Raw genomic sequence first — 24,820 nt, forward strand, 5'->3', positions numbered from 1 at the left:
GAAGCTGCACTGAAACTGACATTTGGACCTTCAACCCGTTGGTAACTGTTGAAGTCCACTATATGGAGAAAAATCCTGGAATGTTTTCCTCAAAAACCTTCATTTCTTTTCGACTGAAGAAAGAAAGATGTCATCTTGAATGATATGGAGGTGAGTAAATTATCAGAACATTTTAATTCTGAAGTGAACTAATCCAAAAAATTCAACTCATTGTTCTTCTCCAGTAAATGTATCTTGATTTAAGAATGTTTAGATATTTGTACTGGAAAACAAGACAAAAATACTAAATCATTTTTTGCAGTAACTTTAAAGGTTGAGGTTAAAGTTAAAGGGTTAATGACAGTCTCTCACACATTTCTAATCACTTAAGAAGACGTTTCTAATGATATTGAGATTTGTTGCTCATTTATGACAGATGGGATATTCCTCTGAGTGAACGCGTCCCGCACCTGAAACTCACTCGGGGGCTTCATAACCTACTTAACAGAACGACAGCCAATCACACGATCGAAGAACAACACAACCAATTAGAACAGACACAAATACAAAACTACAAGAGAAAACAGCTCCAGTGCCAGAGCACATGCTGTTCATCTGGAAACACAGAAGACAGAGAGTGGAAAAATGTGTAAAATTCACACCAGTCTGAATGTTCTCATGTTAAAATCTCTTTATTTATCCCTGATGTACAAAAACTTTTTGTTCTATTGCAGAGCTTGATTTTTCTCTCTCTAAAAACAGCAGGAGTTTTGCTGTTGTTGTTGTTTCAACGCTTGCTAAAAATTCATGAAACTCTGAGAATGGGCCGGATCTGAAGATTTACTCTGTAAACTGAATGTGAGTGTTAATATTTCTTACAAGAGTTTTTCAACTAACACTGTTTTTTTGTGGCAATGGAATGTTTTTGGCCCTCGCAGAGTTTCTAGAGCTCTACACTGCAAAAAATGATTGGCTTAGTTTGTATTTTAGTCTCGTTTTCCAGTACAAACATTGAAACGTTCTTAAATCAAGATACATTTACTGAAGAAGCAAAATGATTTAAGATATTAAGTCTTGTTTACTGAAAAAAATGGATCAAAATGAAGTGAGTTTGTGCTTAAAACAAGGAAAAATATCTGCCAATGGGCTCAGAAAAACAATCTTGTTTTCCTTTTGAAGTTTAACACTGACATTTATTTTTTTCCAAGCACAAACTCAAATTTTCAGTAAACAAGACTTAATATCTTCAGTCATTGTGCGTCTCCTGTAAATGTATCTTGATTTAAGAAAGCTTAGATATCTGTACTGGAAAACAAGACAAAAATACTGAGCAAGAAAAACATTTTTCGCAGTGTAAAAACATCAGCAAACACTGGAAACACTATCAGACATACAGCTCAGCTCTTTTTCTTTAGAAAAATATGGTTATCTCCCCACAAAGTCATTAATTCTGGTTACTAATGAAGAAAAAAAAAATGTTATTGCACAAATACATTATCTTCCAATTACTGAAAATAATGACAATGATATCAAAAATAAAATCACTTGATCTACTTTGTTGATCACATGTAAGATTGTTAATAAATATGATTCTCAGAACAACATATTCTAACACGTGAAATGAAATGGACCACCACAACATGAAATAAAAACAGAAGCGATCATGATTTGCTCTTTTGGTCCAGATTCAGGAGGAAAAACAAGCCACTTATGGACATAAAGGAGTGTTTCTGACAGTACTAGATAAAAGTCATTTCAGAGATGATACTGGCACCATTTTGTAGACTCCATAAGTCCATCAACAAAAAAAACAATCTCACGTTTCCACAAAGTTCAGTCCAACCATTACATATTCTTGAAATAGTCTGAATTTTGCAGCTTTGCGTCACACAACAGGAGCAGGAGGAAAAATGACAAAATAAAAGAACAAATAAATGGCAAAAAGAAGAAAATATTTAAGTTAACATGATATTATAAATATATTAAAATCTGTAAATCTACATGAATCAACACAAAAATAAGCCTCTCCTCCACCGGCGAACAGATTAAAGCTTATTGGTCAAATCTGTCAGTTAAGAATCAGAATTAAATAAATTCAATTTAACGATCAGCTAATGAAATGTGAAGTCATGAAACACTTATAAATCACAACAGACATTTACGACAGAGAATAAAACACTCTCAGATTTCACTTCTTGTTCTATTCGGCTGTTGTTCGTAGAAATGCATGAATACGTTTGCAGGCGAATCTGACAAAACCTGTCAAGAGCACGTCTGTGTCACATTAAAAGAGAAATATGATGATATGCTAAAACTTTATGCACTATAAATGTATTCATAATGTATGTTACAATGCATTATATCTTCTCATAAATAATTGTAATCAAAATTAAAATGCATTATATTTGCAGATTCCATGTTAGATCTGAAATGATACTTTCTACAGGTGTGTTCAATAAATGATATAATGTATTATAACTGTGGTTATAATTATTCATGAGATCATACAATGCATTACAAGGCATAATTAATGCATTAAAAATACTTTTATAATGCATTATATATAAAGGCTTTAAGTATATAATATTTAGCGTAAATAAAAAGTATCCTACTTTAAGGACCATTAAGATTTTTTTGCATTAAAAAAATAATTATACACAATAGTTGTATTTTTTGATGCAATTTTTGGTATTTTTTTTTACTCTCAACGATTTTCATTTAAATTCTCATTACAGAAATTTGTATTTGTTATTTTTATGTACTTTTTTATATTAGTCTCAATGATTTTCATTTAAATTCTCATTACAAAAAGTGTGTAATTACTTTTTGAAGTACTTTGTTTTTGTATCTTTCATTAGTATCAATGATGATTTTCATTTAAATTCTCATTAGAAAAAAACAAAAACGACAACAACAAAAAAGTACATTAAAAAATGACAAATGCAACTATAGTGTATAAATACTTATTTCTTGTTAATGAGAATATACATGAAAATCATCACTGAGAATTACAAAAAACACAAAAATGTCCAAACATATTGTAATAAAAATGTAGAGGAAAGACATTCAATTTAAAAATCTCACAATGCTAAAAAAATCTTAATGGTCAATTGCCGAAAACATTGATATTTGGTGTTAAACATGAGCCGGACATGATCTTGACAGGTTTTGTGAAATTCACCGTCAGTCATCATAAACATTTTTAAAAAAGTTTCTGCCAGAGAGAAAGAAAGAGACAGAGAGATTTTACAGTGTGACGTGTGGAAGATGTGACGTGGTTTCTCATATACAGATTAAATAGTGATCTCATCTATCACAACACAAATCACATGGGTTCCTGCGGCTTTAAGTGCTAAACCGTTTACATCCTCCTGGATCAATGGAAAACAGTGGGAAGGACAAAACATATCAAAAATTAGTGGTTATTGCAAAGCAAATATTGTTAAGTTCTCACACAACAAACTCTCACCGTTAGTTTGTTCATAATTTGTATGAATAACAGTATTGTCAGTTGAAATGTTATGGTTGTGTTTTGACTGTGACTGATTTCATAGTGCAAACATGCTGATAAATGGTGCCAAATCTTTCAGAAAGGCACGTTAGTGTGCAGGCAACGTCATTTTCAACACAGAAACCCATAAAAAGTGCGCATTCTTACATAACAGTATCAAACCGTAATGAGTTGATTCTGCTGCGTTGGTGAGATTTGCTGTTTGTGACCAGATAACATACAAACACTTTGGCTTGAAACGGAAACTAAATCTCCTTTTGAAGAGGAACAAAGGCCAACTGCAAAAAAGAGTTTTCAAAAAGTGAAAAGAAATCACTCCCACTCCGTCTCGTTCTCTCCATCACTCTTTCTCTCTGCCCCCTCCTGCGCTCCGCCTACACCGCTCACATCCACTCTTTATTTAGAGGAGAATTTAATGCCCACAGACATGAAACACGACAGATGAAGCGTCCAAACAGATCTTGTGTATCACATTTTTTTTGGTAACACTTTACAAGAAGGTTTCATTTGCTAACATTAGTTAATGCTCTGTGATGAAGTCACATTAACAAAGGTTAATAAATGCTGTGAAAATGCATTGCTGTTGTCAGTTAACTAATGTTAACAAATGAAACCTTACTGCAAAGTGTTATCACATTTTTTAAAAAGTGACTGAAAGGTAACATATGGATCTGTCTCACAAACACACATATAAACACACACACACTGTACAGGCACACGCACAAGTCTATTTGGTCCCTGATTCTCCAAATCTAGTGTAGGAAGTAAAGACAGGAAGACCTGAAAGCGAGTGGAGAATCCGACCAATAAAAAGACCGTTTTGGATGCGTCTCTATAAATAGTTTTCGTGCGGTCACTGGGACTTGTCGTCGGAGTCGGAGGTGTTTGGTTGGTGTTCTCTGGGCAGCGCGAGGCTGGTGTGACGGTCCCACAGTTTGTGGAGTTCAGTGGCTTCGCTTTCACTGCTCGTGCCGCTCGTCCCGCTGTCTCTGAAGCTGGCCAGAGGGGGGCGCACTTTCACGCCCTTCACCGTCATGGAGCCCTCGATGGCTTTACGCAGCTACGACACAAACAAGAGCTGGTTAACAACTGTTCAAAAGTGTCATATTTATTCAGCAGTGTTATTTTAGTATTATATATACACTTGCGGAGCCCCGCACATGACATGTGGACAAAAACATATGTATATCATGGCCACAAATGAACAATTCTTTCGTTCCCTCATTTTAATAAATCGTATGCATGATACAATTCGTTCCCTCGTTTTAAGTAAATCGTGCACATGATATAATATTAAGTTCCCTCGTTTTACTAAATTGTGCGCACTATATAATAATTTGTTCCCTCGTTTTACTAAATTGTGCGCACTATATAATAATTTGTTCCCTCGTTTTACTAAATTGTGCGCACTATATAATAATTTGTTCCCTCGTTTTACTAAATTGTGCGCACTATATAATAATTCGTTCCCTCGTTTTACTAAATTGTGCGCACTATATAATAATTTGTTCCCTCGTTTTACTAAATTGTGCGCACTATATAATAATTCGTTCCTTCGTTTTACTAAATTGTGCGCACTATATAATTCGTTCCCTCGTTTTACTAAATTGTGCGCACTATATAATAATTCATTCCCTCGTTTTACTAAATTGTGCGCACTATATAATAATTCGTTCCCTCGTTTTACTAAATTGTGTGCACTATATAATTCGTTCCCTCGTTTTACTAAATTGTGCGCACTATATAATAATTCGTTCCCTCGTTTTACTAAATTGTGTGCACTATATAATTCGTTCCCTCGTTTTACTAAATTGTGCGCACTATATAATAATTCGTTCCCTTGTTTTACTAAATTGTGCACACTATATAATAATTCGTTCCCTCGTTTTACTAAATTGTGCGCACTATATAATAATTCATTCCCTCGTTTTACTAAATTGTGCGCACTATATAATAATTCGTTCCCTCGTTTTACTAAATTGTGCACACTATATAATAATTCGTTCCCTCGTTTTACTAAATTGTGCGCACTATATAATAATTCGTTCCCTCGTTTTACTAAATTGTGTGCACTATATAATTCGTTCCCTCATTTTACTAAATTGTGCGCACTATATAATAATTCATTCCCTCGTTTTACTAAATTGTGCGCACTATATAATAATTCGTTACCTCGTTTTACTAAATTGTGCGCACTATATAATAATTTGTTCCCTCGTTTTACTAAATTGTGCGCACTATGTAATAATTCGTTCCCTCGTTTTCCTAATTCGTTCTCAAGATATAATAATTCGTTCCCTCGTTTTACTAAATTGTGCGCACTATATAATAATTCGTTCCCTCATTTTACTAAATTGTGTGCACAATATAACAATTCGTTCCCTTGTTTTACTAAATCGTTCTCGCGATATAATAATTCGTTCCCTCGTTTTAGTAAATCGTTCTCAAGATATACCAATTCGTTCACTTGTTTTACTAAATTGTTCTTGCGATATAGTAATTCATTCCCTTGTTTTACTAAATCATGTGCACTATATAACAATTCGTTCCCTTGTTTTACTAAGTCTATAATAATTTGTTCTCTCGTTTTACTAAATCGTTCTCAAGATATAATAATTCATTCTCTTGTTTTACTAAATCGTGTGCACTATATAACAATTTGTTCCCTCCTTTTACTAATTCATTCTCACAATATAATAATATTATAATATAATTATGTTATATTACAATATAATTAATTCCTTTGTTTTACTAAATCATCATCATTCCCTCGTTCTGAGAAGGATGCATTAAATTGATCAAAAGGGGCAGTAAACTCATTTATAAAGTTACAAAAGATTCTGTTTTAAAATAAATGCTGTTCTTTTGAACTTTCTATTCGTCAAAGAATCCTGAAAAATCAAATCTATCAGTTTCCACAGAAATATGAAGCAGCACAACTGTTTTCAACATTGATAATAATCATAAATGTTTCATGAGCAGCAAATCATCATATTAGAATGATTTCTGAAGGATCATGTGACACTGAAGACTGGAGTAATGATGCTGAAAATTCAGCTTTGACCACTGGAATAAATTACAGTTTAACATATATTCACATAGAAAACAGCTGTTTTAAATTGCAATAATATTTGACAAAATTACTGTTTTCATTTTATTTTTGATCAAGCAGAAGAGATTATAAAAGAGATAATATTTTCAGCTCCAACTCTCATATGGTGTTTTTGTGTGACTGCTGAACTCTCACCTCTCTCAGCGAAACAACTCCAATAAGTCGTCCGATACTGGTGACGTAAGCGTGATCCAGACCCAACAGAGAGAAGATGGTGTGAGTCTGTCAGAGACAAAGAGGTTCATTATGAAACTTGATTTTTTTTTTATTTTGGTCTTTTAAAATAAATGAGTTTAGGCACATTTTTAGATTAGAAATCATTCACTATACTCGTAGCACCAGTTATTTTTTAAGTACAAGCCACAATAAAACAAACAAAAAGCACGCTCGTCTCGAATTAAGCAGAAAGAAAAATCAATCTCAAATATCACTAAGGAGATTGAACTTGCATTTCTGTACAGAAATCAATACGCTATTAACAATATTAACTGACGAAATTATATTGTGCATTTTATACTGTATATACTCATAACGGGAAGTTAAATGGTAGATATTTCAGTTATGTTAACCGAAATGCATCACTTATTAATACTAAAAGCTTAAAAGCAAATCTGCATAGGACAAGAATGAATGATTACTCGGCTTGGTTCATGAATGAAGAATTGTTTAAATAAATCTTTCCTGCATTTCACCACTGCTCTGGCTTGTTTCCTAATCTAGCTTTCTAATAAACCTGGCATCATATACTATGAACATCACTGGCACTGTAATAAACAGATTGCTATGTTCCTTCTTTGTAAGCTGCTTCAGATAAAAGCGTCTTCTAAGTGAATAAATGTAAATGTAAATGAATAAAAATTAGGTCATGTGACTGGACAGTATAGGAAGAATGTTACCTGGCAAAATCAGCACAACAAATTAATTTTAAATATAAAGGTTTGCTACAAATTTTTGCAGCACATAGCTAACATGCATGTGAAATTTGCCACAAGGAAGAAAACGTGAATAGAATGAACAATAAATAAATAAATAAATAAAAGTTTATGTACATAAATGCTAGTGTTTTCATGAAAATCGTTTTTTGTGCATGACACTTTAGGTAACATTGCAAGTAAAAAAAAAAAAAAAAAAAAAAAAAACTTACTGGAAACTTTACTGGAAAACTTACTACATTGATAACTAAATTCTGACCACAAATGTAATGTTTTTCACTTGAAATGTTCCCCAAAGTGTCATGCACCAGGCACACAAAACATGTGAATTCACAGGAAAACTTACTAAACTTAAAACTACATTTAAACACAAATTTAGTAAGTTTTCCAGTGAATTTACATGTTTTGTGTGCATGGTGCATGACACTTTGGGTAACATTTAAAGTGGAAAACTTACTAAATTTACTAGAAAACTGACCACAGAATTAAGTTCTAAATTTAGTAAGTTTTCCACTTAAAAAAAAAAAAAAAAAAATTCTGACCACAAGTTTTCCACTTAAAATGTTACCCAAAGTGTCATGCACACAAAACATGTAAATTCACTGAAAAACTTGCTAAATTTACTAGAAAACTTACTAAACTTAAAACTAAATTCTGGCCACAAAATTTAGTAAGTTTTCCACTTGAAATGTTACCCAAGTGTCATGCACCATGCACACAAAACATATTAACTCAAATAAGAAGTAGCAGAATGCACACACAAAAACGTGAATTCACTGGACAACTTACTAAATTTAAAACAAAATTCTGACCAAAAATTTTGTACATTTTCCACTTGAAATGTTTTCAAAATGTCAAGCACCGTGCACACAAAATGTGTAAATTCAAATATGAAGCGACACATTGCACACAAAACATGTAAATAAATGAGAGAGATAAAGGACAGTGTGCATGCAAGTGTGGAAATGTGTAGGTGTATATGAGAATGAATGGACCACATTAAGTACATTCACCGCTGCCGGCAGGAGAGAATGATGCATGTGTGTGTGTGTGTGTGTGTGTGTGTGTGTGTGTGTACCACTGCAGAGCGAGTCTTAATAAACACTTCTGTGCTCTTGCCACAAGTGAGTTTGCAAATGCAGATGATAAATCCAGTGTCAGCATGCGTATGTGTGCCTCGCAAAACCCTTTATTAAAAACGTCAGCTCATATTCATATAGATCCTGAATGCGCACACACACACACACACACACACACACACACACGAGTGTACAGCGTTTCGCTCTAACACCCAATCTGACCTTGTGCAGTGAGGTGCGTTCCACCAGCTGGAAGGGGGCGGGGTCAATCTTGCAGTTGTTGAAGTTCACCTGCTCGTCAAGCTGTTGCTCCTCCCACTCCTCAATCTGCATTCAGAAACATTTACTTGTACTTACTTTTTTTTGTATTCTTTAAGGTCATCCGTTTTATATTAAAAAAAAAAAAAATAGTTAACAATACTTAACGGTTAACTAGTTGTGGAAACACTATTGTGGATTTTTTTTCTATTGGATTTAAAAGGTAATGCAAAAATCTACTATGACAACTTGCACTTCTGAAATTGAGAAAATGTGAAAAAGTTCATGAAACACCTTCAACTGAGACAGGTATCATAATTATCATAAACTTAATATGAAAGCTGCTCTGCATCTACAGATTTTGTAAGTTTACATGCACTTATTTTTCTCAATCCGAATAAATTAAAAAACCCGATTCAGTTCTGTTTATATGAACCCCAAACTTTGCAATCTGATTCACATATTCGTTTACATGTGCATCACATGCATTTCAAACAAGTAACAAGTAGCAGCGTTAAGAACCGAAGAAAGCGATAATGTCACCGGAGCTACTGTGAGTATAATTTACTTGACTTTATTTTATTATCTTTCATTCGTTGACATATCTAAAAGTAAGCTGACAAATATGTAAGAGCTTTTTTTTTTAAGCAAATATGTAGTAAAAAGTCTCCTCCACTGACCAGCTCGTAAAACATTCGCAAGTTCGCAGATCTTATAAAAGGGTAAACATACACATCATGGCACTGCATGTTGGCAAGGCAATGGGTATTGAATCCGATTGAGAAGATTCAAGCGTTTACATGCTTAATTTTCAGATTATTTCAGATCTGCACCATCCCTTCAGACCGAGCTGAATCGGATTGACTGAGATGTGTACATGAAGGCTTTTCAATCAGATTGAGCAATCAAACCAGTTACTAATGGATCATTTGGGTACATGTAAAGGTTTTCACTAATCGGTCTGCATGTTAAAATGTCCTCACCTCTCCAAGAGTCATGTCATCCTCTGCGTCTGGATCCTCCTGAAGAGAAACACACACACACACACACACACACACACACACACATTTGTTTCATTATATTAGTGAGGACATTGCATAGACCTCCACTGATTTCTTATCAACCCCTAAACCTGCACATCATAGAAACATGCAAAAACACTACATTTAAATAAAAACATGTTTTGGCTGATTTATAAGTCTTTTTAACTAGTGAGGACCAGTCAAATGTCTTCACTAGTCTGGTGTCATAATATTTCACTATATAAGAGTATACTATAAACAAAGCATTGATTTAATCAAGCTTCAAAACAGCTCGTTTTGATATCAGGTGACCTGTGACATCACACAGGCATATGACATCGACGAATAGTTATACATCATCGCACCATAGGCCCCGCCCACTGGCGCTTAGTCTCTTAATGTTTAACATTTGCCTACACTGGATGTGAGCGTCGCTCAAAAGCAAAAAGTAAAAAGTCTTACAGGTTTGAATCGACATGAGTGCGAGTAATCATTTTTCAATATTTGGGCGAACTAACCCTTTAAATCATTTTGCTTCTCAAGTAAATGTATCTTGATTTAAGAATGTTTAGATATTTGTACCGGAAAACAAGACAAAATACTGAGGAAGAACATAATTGTTACAGTGCACTTCAAAATTTCACCTTTAATTTAGTGCGCTACTTACTGCTTCTAGGGTTGCATCAATGAATCTGTTATTTTCCTGTTTCCTGCTTTGAAACTATTTTTTTGAGTATAGATTTTCTACACCAAATTTTTCAGTGCATTTTGAGGTTAATATATGGCTGTGTTTTGACGATTTGTAATGTTAATATGTAGTGTCACTGGAAACACAAACATCTGATCAATAGCTCCGAGCGCTGATTTGGCAGTCGACAGATTTCAGTTCATCTCATGGATACTAAATTTAATCGATGAGATCACCCTGCAGTTGCACTTTTTCCACAGAAAAGAAGTACATTACACACACGCATATTGGTGAATAAATCTTTGCAGTACTCTCTACGCATTAATAAAACATCCATCCATTAGCGCTGGTTTTTGTAGAAATGCGAGCGTAATCTAATGAGCAGACCGAAGGCCTGCGGGTCAGGATCATTCTCTCGCTCACATACAGCGGTGAAGCCATTTACTGCAGGAGTACCTGAGAAACAGAGTGTAATGATGAGAGATGTGGAAGTCTGTCATGTGGGTTTGTGGCCATTAGATGTATTTGAAAATCATGCCTGTGGAAACGATCAGCGCAAAACAACTAGAACACACATAATTCAGTTCTTTTTTGACAGTAAAATCACCAAGAACCATATAATACAGATGTCCAGTGCCAGCACAGATCTGCATGAAGAAGGTCCAGGTTTATCACAGCTGTTATGATACGTTCATCATGCTGCAAATTACGCAAGTGTATTTCCATAGCAACATGTCTGACATCACTAATGACATACTAGTTCAGCTTTCAGAAAAATATTTGGTTTCATTTACAGAAGATGTGGGTCATTCAACAGCTGCAGTGACAGATCACATAAATGTACATCATTCCACAGAAATCTAGATAATTTAAATTGAGCATCAGAGTTGATACAGTTTTTATTAACCTTTGTTAATGTTAGTTGAAAAAAAAAAAAAAAAAAAAAAATACAACTGTTCACTGTTAGTTCATGGTAGTTCAGGCCCAATAAATAATATTAACAGATTATTTTAATGTATTATTAACTGTTGAAATTAACATTAATTAAACTTTATAAATGCTGTAGAAATATTTTTCATTATCAGTTAATTTTAACTAATGGAACCTTATTGTAAGTTTTACCAAAACCTATTTATGAAAACATAAATAACTTAAAAATAAGTTATATATGTATAATTGTTTTGTTTTTTTTGCAATTAAATGATTGTACTATATTTCAGTTCGATAATGTTTTTTATGTAATATTTTGTACTTTTAGGGGATTTTGTGGTATTAAATTATATTTATGCAGTAGTTATAATCCATTTATTCACTTTCTAAGCATAGAACTTAAAGTATTATAAATCTTAAATATTTTGGAGCACAGACTGAAGTTTGGACTTTTTTTAAAGATGACACTTGGCAGATTATTGCTAAAGTGGAAAAAAAAAAAAGTTTAAAAAAGTGAACTATATAAAATTTTATATTTGTTTTTTTTAATTTTTTCAATTTCTATATGAAATATATATTTTCCAAAACACGTTTTACTTTAAAACTGTGAGAAAATCAAAGCTATAAATCTAAACAAGTTGTGTTCCAAATTTGAGGTTTATATCTCAAAAAATGAGCTTTCAGTAAGATTTTGTTTGGCTGCAGTACCAAACGCTTCCACTAGATGAAATTCGTCTCCCATTCATTTCCAAATGCTCATTTTTGACAGTGAACAGTACAAGAGTGACTGTTTTTTTGGGACCATTTAACCTTTTTGAATCATGTCCATGATTATTTTGTGTTCACACGGAAAATGGCAAAAACTTTGTATTATAAATACTGTTTCCTTAAAGTTTCGTATAATTCTGATGAAGTAAAAACATGGTAAAACAGCACCAGAGGGTTAAACGTTCGGATTAAGTTATTTATGTTTTCATAAATAGATTTAAAAACTTTACAATAAAGGTTCAATTTGTTAACATTACTTTTTTTAAATAAATACAATATTTAGCTATTCATTTCAAAAAGACTTAGAAGACCTTGAAAACTCAAGGAAAATAGACAAAAAACAACACTGGACCCCATTGACTTTCATTGCATGGACAAAAAAACACTCATACAGGTTTGGAATGACATAAGGGGGAGGAAATGATGACAGAATGATCATTTTTAGGTGAAAATACTAAGATCTAAACTCTACAAGAGTGTTGAGCTTTACATTGGGTGAGTAAGAGAAGTCTTTCATTCATTGGCTTCACCTACTTTTATGGAACTCACACTGATTGGGCAGTTCTGATGTCATGCTGATGATTGACAGCTAACGCATGCTTGGTCGTCTCTCTTGTTCTTGCTAGTGTTAGTGTGATTGATTGATTGATTACACTGACCTTTGATCCCTGCTCCAGTGCAGCCCGATCAAAACAATGAAACTGTGCTGTGTATGGTTTATAGTACAATTAAAAATTACAACGACTCGGAATCTTGGCAAGTAAATCTGTTACTATAAATTCCAGTGAATCTTTATTTGTGTATCAGGTCAAAGGTCAGGAGCAGGTACGAGGGAGACGTTTATGACAACAACAACATGATGACAGATGATGACGCGATGATTTGACGAGCCAGTGTTTTATCGTGGCTCTTACCAAGACCGAAATCCTCACACGCTTGGGCGGCCTGAAGTCAGGAGCCACTGTGTGCTCCACGTTATTATTCTTCCGTAAGGAAAAAGGGAAGGAAAACATAACAGACACACAAAAAAATGATTACCCTTATATTACACACACATACGATTACCCTCATATTAAATAAAACTATGAGTAAAACATCACTACAACACAGCAGCAGATGAAACGGACGACTCGCAACTACAGTGATGAGATTTACCTGTAGCAGATATATGTGTGTGTGTGTGTGTGTGTGTGTGTGTGTGTGTGTGTGTGTGTGTGTGTGTGTGTGTCTGTGTGTCGTGAGTCTCACCTCCATTGCATCTGTCTGAGGTCGAGCACACAACAGATTCTTTAAGCCAATGCCAGAATCATGAGGACCTGACAAACAGAGAAAAGATGGCCAATTTACATACTTCTGATATGAATATAAGACAATATAATTTATGGAGAATTATTTTAAGTTTCCACTCAATATTAGAAGGTATCTTCACTAGTGGCAATTTATTTTCAAATGTGTACATTTTAACTCTTTCCCTGCCATTGACAGGCAATCCATGTTTTTGCTGGTTTACGGTAGGGGGCGCTGTTACGCATCTTCTGAAAGAGTACAGAATCTCCGGATCAAAACACAGGCGAAGAAGCAGAAACAAGCGATAGAAGCATTGTAAAATAATGCGATCAACAAACATTAAACAGCATTAAATCAAAACTCGGGTGTTGATGGACTCGATCTAATCCATCTATGTTTTGATCATCATTCTGTATCCAATCCGGATGAAGTCGAAAAATGTGATTTTTCTGTTCAAAATGTTGCTTTTTTTTAATGAAACTAAGCCACATACAAGTGTTGATAAAAAAAGAATGCACAAAGCTAAAATAAAATGTTTTTTTTGTTTTGTTTTGTTTTCTTTTAAAGGGGTCCTTGATTATGATCTGACTTTTTTAACTTTAGTTATTGTGTAATGTTGCTGTTTGATCATAAACAACATCTGCAAAGTTACGACGCTCAAAGTTCAATGCAAAGAGAGATATTTTCTTTTACAGAAATCACTGTTTAAGGACTACAACAAACGGCTGGTAGGGACTACAATGAGCTTCTTCCCAGGTTAGTGACATCACAAACCCCAAAATTTACATAAACCCCGCCCCTGAGAACACACAACAAAGGGGGTGAGGCCATGTTGGGCTGCTTTAGAGAAGAGGAAGAGTTGTTGTAGTAGAGTGTTGTTACCGTCGTTTTACGCCGGACTGCTTCACAAACGAGGGTCAATTACATGACGGCACATGATAGTGGATGAGTTGAATCAATTCCACAGCAACTACATAAATGTATCCACTAACCGTTCAGAAACACCCAGTTTCATTCTAAAAGTTGTAACTTCTTCCTGAGTCTCTCCATCAGTGTCGACTCCGGTTTGAACAATGTAAGGCTGAACACCGTTACTGACAATCCTCATTTTGGCTGCGTGAGATTCTCCAGCTTTGTTGTTGTTGAGCAACCGAAGCATGAGCTGTTAAAGCTCCGCCCTCTTCTGGAGCAGCAGCTCATTTGCATTTAAAGGGACACACACAAAAACGGAGTGTTTTTGCTCACACCCAAAAAGGGGCAAATTTGACAAGCTATAATAAATGATCTGTGGGGTATTTTGAGAGCTGGCTGGCAACTTTAAAAAAAAAAAATGCCGGCAGGGAAAGAGTTAATTACCACTATTATCTACAACATACCATATTCTTCATCATATAAATTACATTCTACACAATATTTTTCTTTTACTCCTAAAGTTGGGAAAGCAATTTGGTAGAAAGCATTTAGGAACATTTTCACTATTTTCACTGTATAATTTAGAGGTTGGGTAAAGGTGTAGCTTTTATAATTAGCTTCATATTAAAATCAACATGAAATCAAAACTGATCTCATTTACTTTAGCAATAAATGTTCCTGGTACAAAAAAACATAATCTTTTATCATAATGTAAGCATTTTCACAGCCTCTGAATTGACATTTCTGCAGACATAACCAATGCTGCAAATAATATTAATAAAAATATAACTTAAAGTCAGCCAGTAATAATGATGCCCACTTTTCAAAATCCAATCAATTAAATAATGATATTTACAAAGTTTCACTGAACACTATTTTAACATTTGGTTTTGCTCAGATATACATTATATTACTAAAGTTCAATGCACTGAGATTCACTTCATGTCTTCAAGAACAACAGAAGTAAATACAGTAGTGGCCAAAAAGTGGATATTTGTTTTTAATGACCCTACAAGTTCCATTAAACCATCAAAATATGAGAAAATAATATGTAGTGTGAAAAGCATACAAATCATCTTGAATTGAAGAGGTCTGAATTGCATGTGTGATATTACTTGTAGGGATCTCTATGTTCTTCTCGGCCATAGACGTCCTCTTCAGTGCAGGTTTGAGAGGTTTAGGAGAGATGGGACGGGTGGGTGTGAACGACGACTCTTCTGTGGAGATCTACAATTTACACACACAAACATTAAAGATCATGCCTCAAAGATCTGAAACAATGTGGAAAAAGTTGTTCTCATGTGAGAGTCAAATAAATGCTGGCACTCTGACCTGGAAGCGGACCTCGTGGTTGACCTTTTGACCCCCCTCCTCGCTGCTGGGCGTGCTGACAACAGACACGCGCTTCCTCTCTGCGTCCGCACGCTCTCGTACGAACTCCAGCCGCCGCTGACGACTGAGATGCTGCGATAGGAGGGCCTGTAACTGAGCGCGCTCAATAGAGCCCAGCAGGATCATAGACTCTGAGAGAGAGGCATTATTAGGAGGGAAATTAATACTTTCATTCAGCAAGATCAAAAGTGACAGAAAAGACATTCATAATGTTGCAAATGATTTCTATTCCAAATAAATGCTGTTCTTTCGAACTTTCTATTCATCAAGGAATCCTGAAAAATAAAATGTATCAGTTTTCACAAAAATATGAACCGTTTTCAACATTGATAATAATCAGAAATGTTTCTTGAGGATCAAATCATCATATTAGAATGATTTCTGAAGGATCATGTGACACTGAAGACTGGAGTAATGATGCTGAAAATTCAGCTTTGATCACAGGATATAAATTACATTTTAACATAAATTCACATAGAAAACAACTTCTTCAAATTTCAATAGTATTTCACAATGTTTATAGGACAGAAATCTCTCAGATTTCATCAAAAACATCTTCATTTGTGTTCCGAAGATGATTTTTTTTTCTATTTATTAATCTACTCCAAATACGTATGTGATTGTACCTGCAGACTCCACCAGCGCCAGTGTTTTGAGGTTTCCTGCCATGAGGATGTCGTGAAGGTCTCTGTAGGTGGAGTTCAGCTTGATGTAGCGAACATTTCTGACCATGATGTCCTCCACACGGATATTATACTTCCTGCAGACAGAGTTTCCCACAGTTACGCAATCACTGCAGCAGAATTCACAGCTGTTTGATTTATTATTAGCCGTGTTTGTTAAGTCAAGCAGCACTGCTACTACTGCTCATACTTAGTTTGTGATCTGAACAAACCCTTGACAGGTGTAACAGCATGAGAAGTGGCTTGTTTCAAGCACATCAAATGTCTGTTGTAATTATAATATAATATTAATATTACTACAACAATAATATTTTAATTTAACCACATTTTCTCAGTTTTTACACATATACTGTCACCCAGACTCAAGCATTCAACCTTGTTACTGTGTTATTTTAGTATCGAGAAACTATTACACAGTCTTTATCAACATGTTGAATTAGTTTTTATTTTTAGATTTCCATTTTAGTTCAAGTTTTAGTAATTTTGCTGTGTGTTAGGTCTTTTTTTAACATGTCTATATATAGTTTTAATTGATTTCTGTTTCAGTTTTAGTTATTTTAGTACATCAAGTTAAACTAAATTAAAAGGAGAAATGTTGCTTTGGCAATTGGCTCAAATAAAATAAGTTTGTTTTATATTTTATTTTATTTTATTTCAGTTAACCTTTTTTCCCATTTCAAGAGACAAAAAATGTTTTTTTTTTTTTTTATGGTTTTAGTTTTAGTTATGAACAATATCCCAGTTTGTTAAAGATTTTATAGGAAACAATCGCACAACTTTTTTTAAATTTATTAATAGAAAATATGTATTTATCAATTACTACAAAATAAACATTTGGTTCTGGAAAAGTGCAATCTAACAGAACTCATATTTACTTCAGAAAATGCACAAATATATTTAAAATGAATAAACGGCAAATGTAATCTTTTGCGATGATTTCAAGCGATGGCGACAATTGCGAAGACGGTATCTTTGGATCAACGTTCAAAACTTCTCACATATTATCCTTATATTGTAATCATTACGAGCACAAGTTGTAATTGCTGCCTGACACATTCATTATGTTGACGTTAACCACATCACGTATTATATTATAGCTGTGTATTACTGTCATATGGACATTACTTTGATACACTCATCTGATAACAGAATACTTCCTAAATTGTAACACTGAAACGAGTATTTTCTGTAAAGCTGCTTTGAAACAATATGTATTGTTTCAAACTTGAATTGAATAGCTTTTTTTGTTGCCATACAAGACATATTTTGTTCCTGTATTGATTGACATTTTGGCAGTATTGTGTGTAAAACACCAATAAAACACTCTGAAATGAAAATGAAGTGACAGAGAGAGAGGAAGAGATACAGAGCAGTGAATGTCAATGAGTGAGTGTGTGTGTGTGTGTGTGTGTGTGTGTGTGTGTGTGTGTGTGTGTGTGAGTCCGTCCTGCTGAGAAGTGAGTTTTCTGTAGATTCTAACTCAGCAAAAATCTAGCTTCCGTCTCTCTCTCTCTCTCTCTCTCACACACACACACAGTTATGTAATTGTTCTCTTGACAGGTATAAATGCGTCTCTGAGATGCTGCAGATGAGTTTGACACCAGGGCAGAAACACAATCATTCAGAGCAAAAGACCTGTTGTCTGTGTGTGTGTGTGTGTGTGTGTGTGTGTGTGTGTGTGTGTGTGTGTGTGTGTGTGTGTGTGTGTGTGTGTGTGTGTGTGTATTCTACATCACTGCTCCCAATTCAAACTTTGAAATCCTGAACATTTTCCTGAAATCCTAAACACCCTCAGAAACTAATATTTGTGTGTGTGTTGCACAGTTTGCCATTAGTCTGTGTTACACAGGACAGTGTGTGTGTGTGTGTGTGTGTGTGTTGTGTAACTTTAGACCCTGTTTGCAAACAGATTGGCCATTTACACTAATTAAGAGAAAACGCCATATCTGTCTGGAGGATTATGAGTGCCACTCAATTAAATGAAGGAAAAATTAATGCCAAAGAAAAAAATGTGAATCACTTTTCAAATTAACAACATCAAAATATAAAGTAAATTTGTTAATGTAGTTACATGTAAAGATAAACTGATAATTTTAACTTTTAATTGCATTAAAAAAATAAAAAAAATAAAAACATTTGCCAATTACTTTATTTCTTTAGTCATTACAAAGGTTCAGTTATTAGTTCTGAAACCCGGAAGTGAATGAACATTTACGCCACAAGTTCCTTCAGGACTCTGTGTTTTAAGAAACACAGATTTGGATTTATGATTACCCTGTAAAAAATTATTTTCTTACTTTTGTTATTTTTGTCTTGTTTTCCAGAACAAATATCTAAATATTCTTAAATCAAGGTACATTTACTTGAGAAACAAAATGACTTAAGATATTATAATTCAACTTCTATTTCATTTGAATTAAGTTTATTTTTTTGACCCCATTGGCAGATATTTATTTCTTGTTTTAAACACAAACTCATTTAATGTTGATGAGAAAAAGTCATATCTTAAGTCATTTTGAAAATGTAAGAATATTTAGATATTTGTACTAGAAATCAAGACAAAAATAACAAAAATAAAAAAGTCATTTTTTGCAGTGTAATCATAAATCCAAATCTGCTTTTCTTAAAAACACAGGAAATTTCTGAAGGAACTTGTGGCGCAAATGTTAATTCACTTCACTTCATTTTTTGCAGTGATAAAAATCAGAACTGTATTTAAAGAGACTTTCCTTAAAATATAATTACACACAGTGTTTTTTTAAGTATCTTTGAGATACTATTATAGTTTTTAAATTTTTTTTAAAATTAATTATTTTTGTATTTTCTGTTTTAATTTTAAAGTTATATTAATTTTGTTGTATGCTTTTGTCATTTTTTTTTTTTTTTTTTTTAATGTTTATATAGTTTTTATTTTTATTTCAGATTTAGTTTTAGTTATTTTAGCACATTAAGTTAAAACTAAATGAAAATGAGAAATGTTGCTTTAATAACTAGGTAAAATAAAGTTTAAGTTTTATATTTTTTTTATTTCAAGAAAGAAAAGTGTTTTAGTATTATTTAACTATAATAACCCTGACACAGCCAGACTTAAAAGATGAATTTTGAAGTTGTTGTATTTTTTAATAAGTTGTAAAATGTAAATGTAACTAGCTGCAAATCAAGGCAATGACTGTGACTGACTGAGATAAAAGAGTCTTTCTACTTGTGTATTCTGCAGTAGTTACTGAATCCATCAAAACACTCTGTTGACTGAAGAAACAAAAACAATATGGTAGCAAAAACTGGACAGACAGACAGAAACTCACTCGTGGTGACCCCAGCCGAGCTCGGGCAGGTAAGGCAGCTTCTTAATGCGTATTATGGAGTCGTAGATGGATGGCTGAAGACTCTGAGCGACAGCGTTGGCGAGAATCACAGCGATCATGATGGGCAGAATGTGACTTATCTGTCCAGTCAACTCAAACACGATCACGGCCGTGGAAACAGTGTGTGTGACCGCTCCGGATAATGCTGCCGCTCCTAAACAGAGAGAGAGATAGTTTTTAAGGCAAGCCACTACAGGCAAAACCAATGTTTTTTCACACACTAGCCAATTATAGTTTATTTTGTTTCCATAACATGTCTTTCAGGCTAAAAGAAAACATCTAAAATCCACATGTAAGTGTTTATTTTATTGCACTTTATCTATTTGCGTCTGTAGATTTCAATTACAATACATATCTTTAAAGGCTGTGAGTTTTTTTCTCCACTTCAGCAGCACTTGCATACACCAAAACTTACAGTTTTATTCTTATCTATATTCTGAAGGTTTTTACTGAGGGGTTTGTTCATATATCATTCATCTGATTTTTTTTTTACATTTTTTTCTTAAAAACATGGTGAAAATGTGTTTTTTTCTGGCTGTTGATAGTATTTTCTGATTTTTGGAGTGATAAAAAGATATATTCAAAATCCCCATTGTAAAAACTCCACTATGTCAACAAGAGAGAGAGTTTTAACAAAATAAATTAAAAACATTGGTGGTTCGCTTTAATTTAATAAAGCAAAAAGCAACAGTACCAAATGAACACAAACTGCTGGACCAATTCAGCTCATGCTTATCTTATTCAAACTCATGAATTGACAAGATTAAAATTAAAATTCAAAGAAATTCAGCAGGCACACATGCACAACACTGAGGTAAACTTATAAACAGCCAGTAAATATAAATTAAAAATATCTATATTAGCTAATATGTGCTAAAAATGAGCAATATATTTTTACAGCATTTATTCATCTTTGTTAATGTTAATTAGTAAAAATATAATTGTTCATGTTAGCTAATGTTTTAACTAATGTTAACAAATACAACCTCTGATTTTAATAATGTGTTAGTAAACGTTGAGATTAACATTAACTAAGATTAATAAATGCTGTAGAAGTATTGGTTATTGTTAGTTCATGTTAACTAATGTTAACAAATGAAAACTTATTGTAAAGTGTTACCAATTCATTAAGCAAAAATATTCTATTAAAGGGCAATTGTTTGTCAACATCCTACACTTCTATAAACCCTTCTATTGTCTATTAAACTATAAATAAAATAAGTATTCAAGAGGGGTTATTGTTATTTCATAATTAAATCTAGTGGCTATTAATCAAAGACTTCATCTTACTAACAATGAAAACAAACAATCCCCAACCCAACACAACAAAACTAAATCAATGCCTCTCAAAATCACTATGGCAACACTGAGGCAATTTCTATAAAAGGTAATCAGCTGTGATGAACGTGTGTGTGAACATGTCTGTTAAAGCACATCATGTGTGTTTGTTTCTCACCCACTACAGCGTATCCTCCAGGCACTATGGGATAGATGGTTCCGTCTGTATTAATGCCCTCTGGAAACCACGCGGCCATACTTTCACCCACCAAACGGCCAAATGCAGCACCTGAAACACACACGTTCCCAGGTCACATTTTAATGTCTCCATCATTTTTGTTTACACACATCACATTTACATTTTGAAAATGTAATATTTTAAGACAAGATACTACTTTTTCATGCACTGGTCAATTTTGAAACATTTTGCTTCCATAAACTCTTCTTTCAGATAAAATCCACATTTAAGTGTTTATTTTATTGCACTTTATCTATTTGCGTCTGTAGATTTCAATTACAATATATATCTTTAAAGGCTGTGAGTTTTTTTTCTCCACTTCAGCAGCACTTACATACACCAAAACTTACAGTTTTATTCTTATCTATATTCTGAAGGTTTTTACTGAGGGGTTTGTTCATATAACATTCACCTGATATATATTCAACATTTTATTCCTTAAACATGGTGAAAATGCTTTTTCCTGGCTGTTTATAGTATTTTCTGATTTATGGAGTGATAAAAAGAGAAATCCAAAATCCCCTCTGTGAAAACCTTTAACTCTAAATACAACCTCTGATTTTAATAATGTGTTGGTAAACGTTGAGATTAACATTAACTAAGATTAATAAATGCTGTAGAAGTATTGGTTATTGTTAGTTCATGTTAACTAATGTTAACTAATGTTGCTTAACTAAAAACTTATTGTAAAGTGTTACCAATTCATTAAGCAAAAATATTCTATTAAAGGGCAATTGTTTGTCAACATCCTACACTTCTCTAAACCCTTCTATTGTCTATTAAACTATAAATAAAATATGTATTCAAGAGGGGTTATTGTTATTTCATAATTATTTCAAATCCAAAATCCCCTCTGTGAAAACCTTTAACTCTAATAGGTCAACAAAATGAAAGAAGAATTTTGAATCTGGCTTTAGCCAATGTTCAGATTTATGTTCTGGAAACATATGCAAATTACACAATAATCATATGAAACATATGCAAATTGTTTATTATATACATTTTAATTTGATAATGCCTCATTTGCATATTTAAAGTAATATTTCAGAAAACGTAACATAACAACTGTCTTAATCTACTGTGATTAATCAACTGGGGAATTATGGTGAGAAGTGTTTTAACCTATTCACCTGGGGTGTCTTGCCTTAAAAAGCAATATTTTAAAAGAAAACTATACGCACACTTACCAATGACAAAAACAGGCATGAAGGCTCCACAAGGTACAGGAAGAGTTGTGGCTAAAGCAGACATCCAGAACTGCACAAGAGACAACAATAGCTCTCATTTAAACACAAACACTTTTTCGTAATATTTCACCAAAATCCAATACCTCTGCAACAACTTTTCTGCTGATGTAACCAAGGAGAGAGGAGAATATTAGCCAATAATACCATCAGTGTTGAGGGATTAACTAACTAAAAGTGGTAAAGCTATTATCTTGGTAGAATTCATTTTTCACTAGCATGACAGTAATTCAGTTTTTTCCATTAACAAGCTACTTTTTCCAACATGTAGCGTAGTGTGACAAAATTACATTGCTGGTTGTTACAGAACAATGGCAGTGACACACCTGTACGAAATTGAAACTCAAAATAGCCCAGAGCAAAAACAAAAAAGCTATTTAAATGTAACACATTCAAAGTGAGAATTCCAATTCGGAACTTTCAAACAGTTTGTTTGGATCAGTGAGTATGTGAGGAGGAGACTGCAGCTCACGTATCAGGCCTGTCTGCGTGCCTGCAGACGCCTGTCTCTCCACACACAATAGCCTGCCATATGACAAACCAGAGGGGTGTGATATTCACACATGCGCCTATGTGCGTCACAACACATCAAAATCCACAAATATCCTTACAGATCAACCGTTCGCTATACATATGACGCAAAATCTGTCATGCCTGTCATTTGCATGACAATTCATGCCTAGATTGTATGATTTCCTAATCAGACTAAAATAGAAAATTAAATGTCAGGTGTAAATGTGTAAATATAAAAGAATCATGAAAATCACTCATAGATTATATCCAACAAAACAAAAAGCTACTTTCTGTCAGTTTCATCCACAATCGACTCAAAGATCAGCACATTACAAGAAAAGAAATAAATTAACAGTTAAAGAATAATTTCTAGAAATTAAAAATTTAAATTATTTATTATTAAAATTTTGCATTTTAGAAAAATTATATTCAAAATACATTTAATGGCAAGCAAACACGGGGCTTAACGCCAATGATTTTTGGCCCCACCAAAAAATAAATAAATAACTAAAATATTTGTTGTTGTTTTTCTAATAAATATGCCATAAAACGTTTTATAAATTTCACAATTCTAGATTGATTTCAATTTCGATACCACAGCAAAAACTACTAGCCTAACTAATATAAAGTTCAAATATTATTGAAGACAAGTGAGTTTTCAGTAAAAAAATAAGAACAAATAAACAAATTACAAGCAACTGCTCAAATACTTACAACATAAAGATACAAATGAAATAAGTGCTTTAAGTTTTTTAGATAAGTCTGTCTAACAGTATTCAGAAATTCAATAATCAAATGTTAAATAACACTGCATAGTATTATGTATAAATTAAATATGTTAAAGCTACAAAAGTTGTTCAGTCAAAATCAGTGAGTGGTTTTCTCTTTGTCTTTTGTTGTTTGGTTAACAGTAATGGCACAGAAGGCAGCAGGAATATTAGGCTGCTGTCACTTTAAGACTGAATGCACGGATCCAATATACTGTTGGATGTGCGTTTTCTTTCTCATCTGTTTATGTTCAGCATTTTTCCAGTCAAGCAGAAGAAAACACGAAAGAGAACTCAATTCAGTACTCACATGCTGTTTTCGATGTGCACAGAAAGCGCTCAAGTACCAAATTGAGTTCTCTTTCGCATCTTCTTGCAATTGAATCTGAATGGTTAAAAATCACTTGAATGTTTAAATTGACGATACTTAAAAACACGTGCAAATGATAAACTTTCGTGACCGACTGGGCAAGTGACAGTTCTGTCAACTGTCCCGAGCGTTTTTTACACTGATCCCAGGCTATTGGGCAGTTCTTATTGCCCTGAAACAGAAGTTTAACAAAACTTCTTTGTAAAAGAACAAAATGATAAAAGTGTGTATTGTGTGTGTGATCTCATTAGTGAACAACACAAGAAAATCTAAAGTCACCTTTCATTTTAATAACACTTTATTTGAGACTGATAAATTAATTATATTAGGCAAATGGCAACACACAAACACGCCCAATCACACAAAACCAACAAGTCTGAACTTTTGTTCCAATCTGGAAATAGAATTTCAGATGATTTGTTAATTAGACACATGAACACACACACACACACAGAGATAAAGGTAAAACACACACCCACTTGTCACTTGGTA

General features: G+C 33.5%; 1 protein-coding gene across 5 annotated transcripts in view; it reads right to left on the reverse strand.

Moving 5' to 3' along the window:
- Positions 1 to 652: 652 nt before the first annotated feature.
- The window catches only part of clcn2b (chloride channel, voltage-sensitive 2b), a 63,949-nt gene continuing 39,781 nt past the window's right edge, over positions 653 to 24,820 (reverse strand). For 4 of the 5 annotated variants that reach the window (XM_051861779.1, XM_051861782.1, XM_051861778.1 and 1 more), the window contains 12 exons: positions 22,622 to 22,691; positions 21,375 to 21,485; positions 19,859 to 20,072; positions 16,497 to 16,630; positions 15,811 to 16,001; positions 15,594 to 15,705; positions 13,528 to 13,595; positions 13,194 to 13,262; positions 9,855 to 9,893; positions 8,836 to 8,940; positions 6,738 to 6,824; positions 653 to 4,550 (listed from right to left, as the gene is read on the reverse strand). In XM_051861779.1, the coding sequence (XP_051717739.1) occupies positions 4,344 to 4,550; positions 6,738 to 6,824; positions 8,836 to 8,940; positions 9,855 to 9,893; positions 13,194 to 13,262; positions 13,528 to 13,595; positions 15,594 to 15,705; positions 15,811 to 16,001; positions 16,497 to 16,630; positions 19,859 to 20,072; positions 21,375 to 21,485; positions 22,622 to 22,691 (1,407 nt within the window). In that variant the 3' untranslated portion in view covers positions 653 to 4,343. The remainder of the gene's footprint in view (positions 4,551 to 6,737; positions 6,825 to 8,835; positions 8,941 to 9,854; positions 9,894 to 13,193; positions 13,263 to 13,527; positions 13,596 to 15,593; positions 15,706 to 15,810; positions 16,002 to 16,496; positions 16,631 to 19,858; positions 20,073 to 21,374; positions 21,486 to 22,621; positions 22,692 to 24,820) is intronic. The other variant, XM_051861783.1, reaches the window with a different exon arrangement.

This window comes from Ctenopharyngodon idella, chromosome 15 (assembly GCF_019924925.1).
Source record: "Ctenopharyngodon idella isolate HZGC_01 chromosome 15, HZGC01, whole genome shotgun sequence".
Taxonomy (NCBI): domain Eukaryota; kingdom Metazoa; phylum Chordata; class Actinopteri; order Cypriniformes; family Xenocyprididae; genus Ctenopharyngodon; species Ctenopharyngodon idella.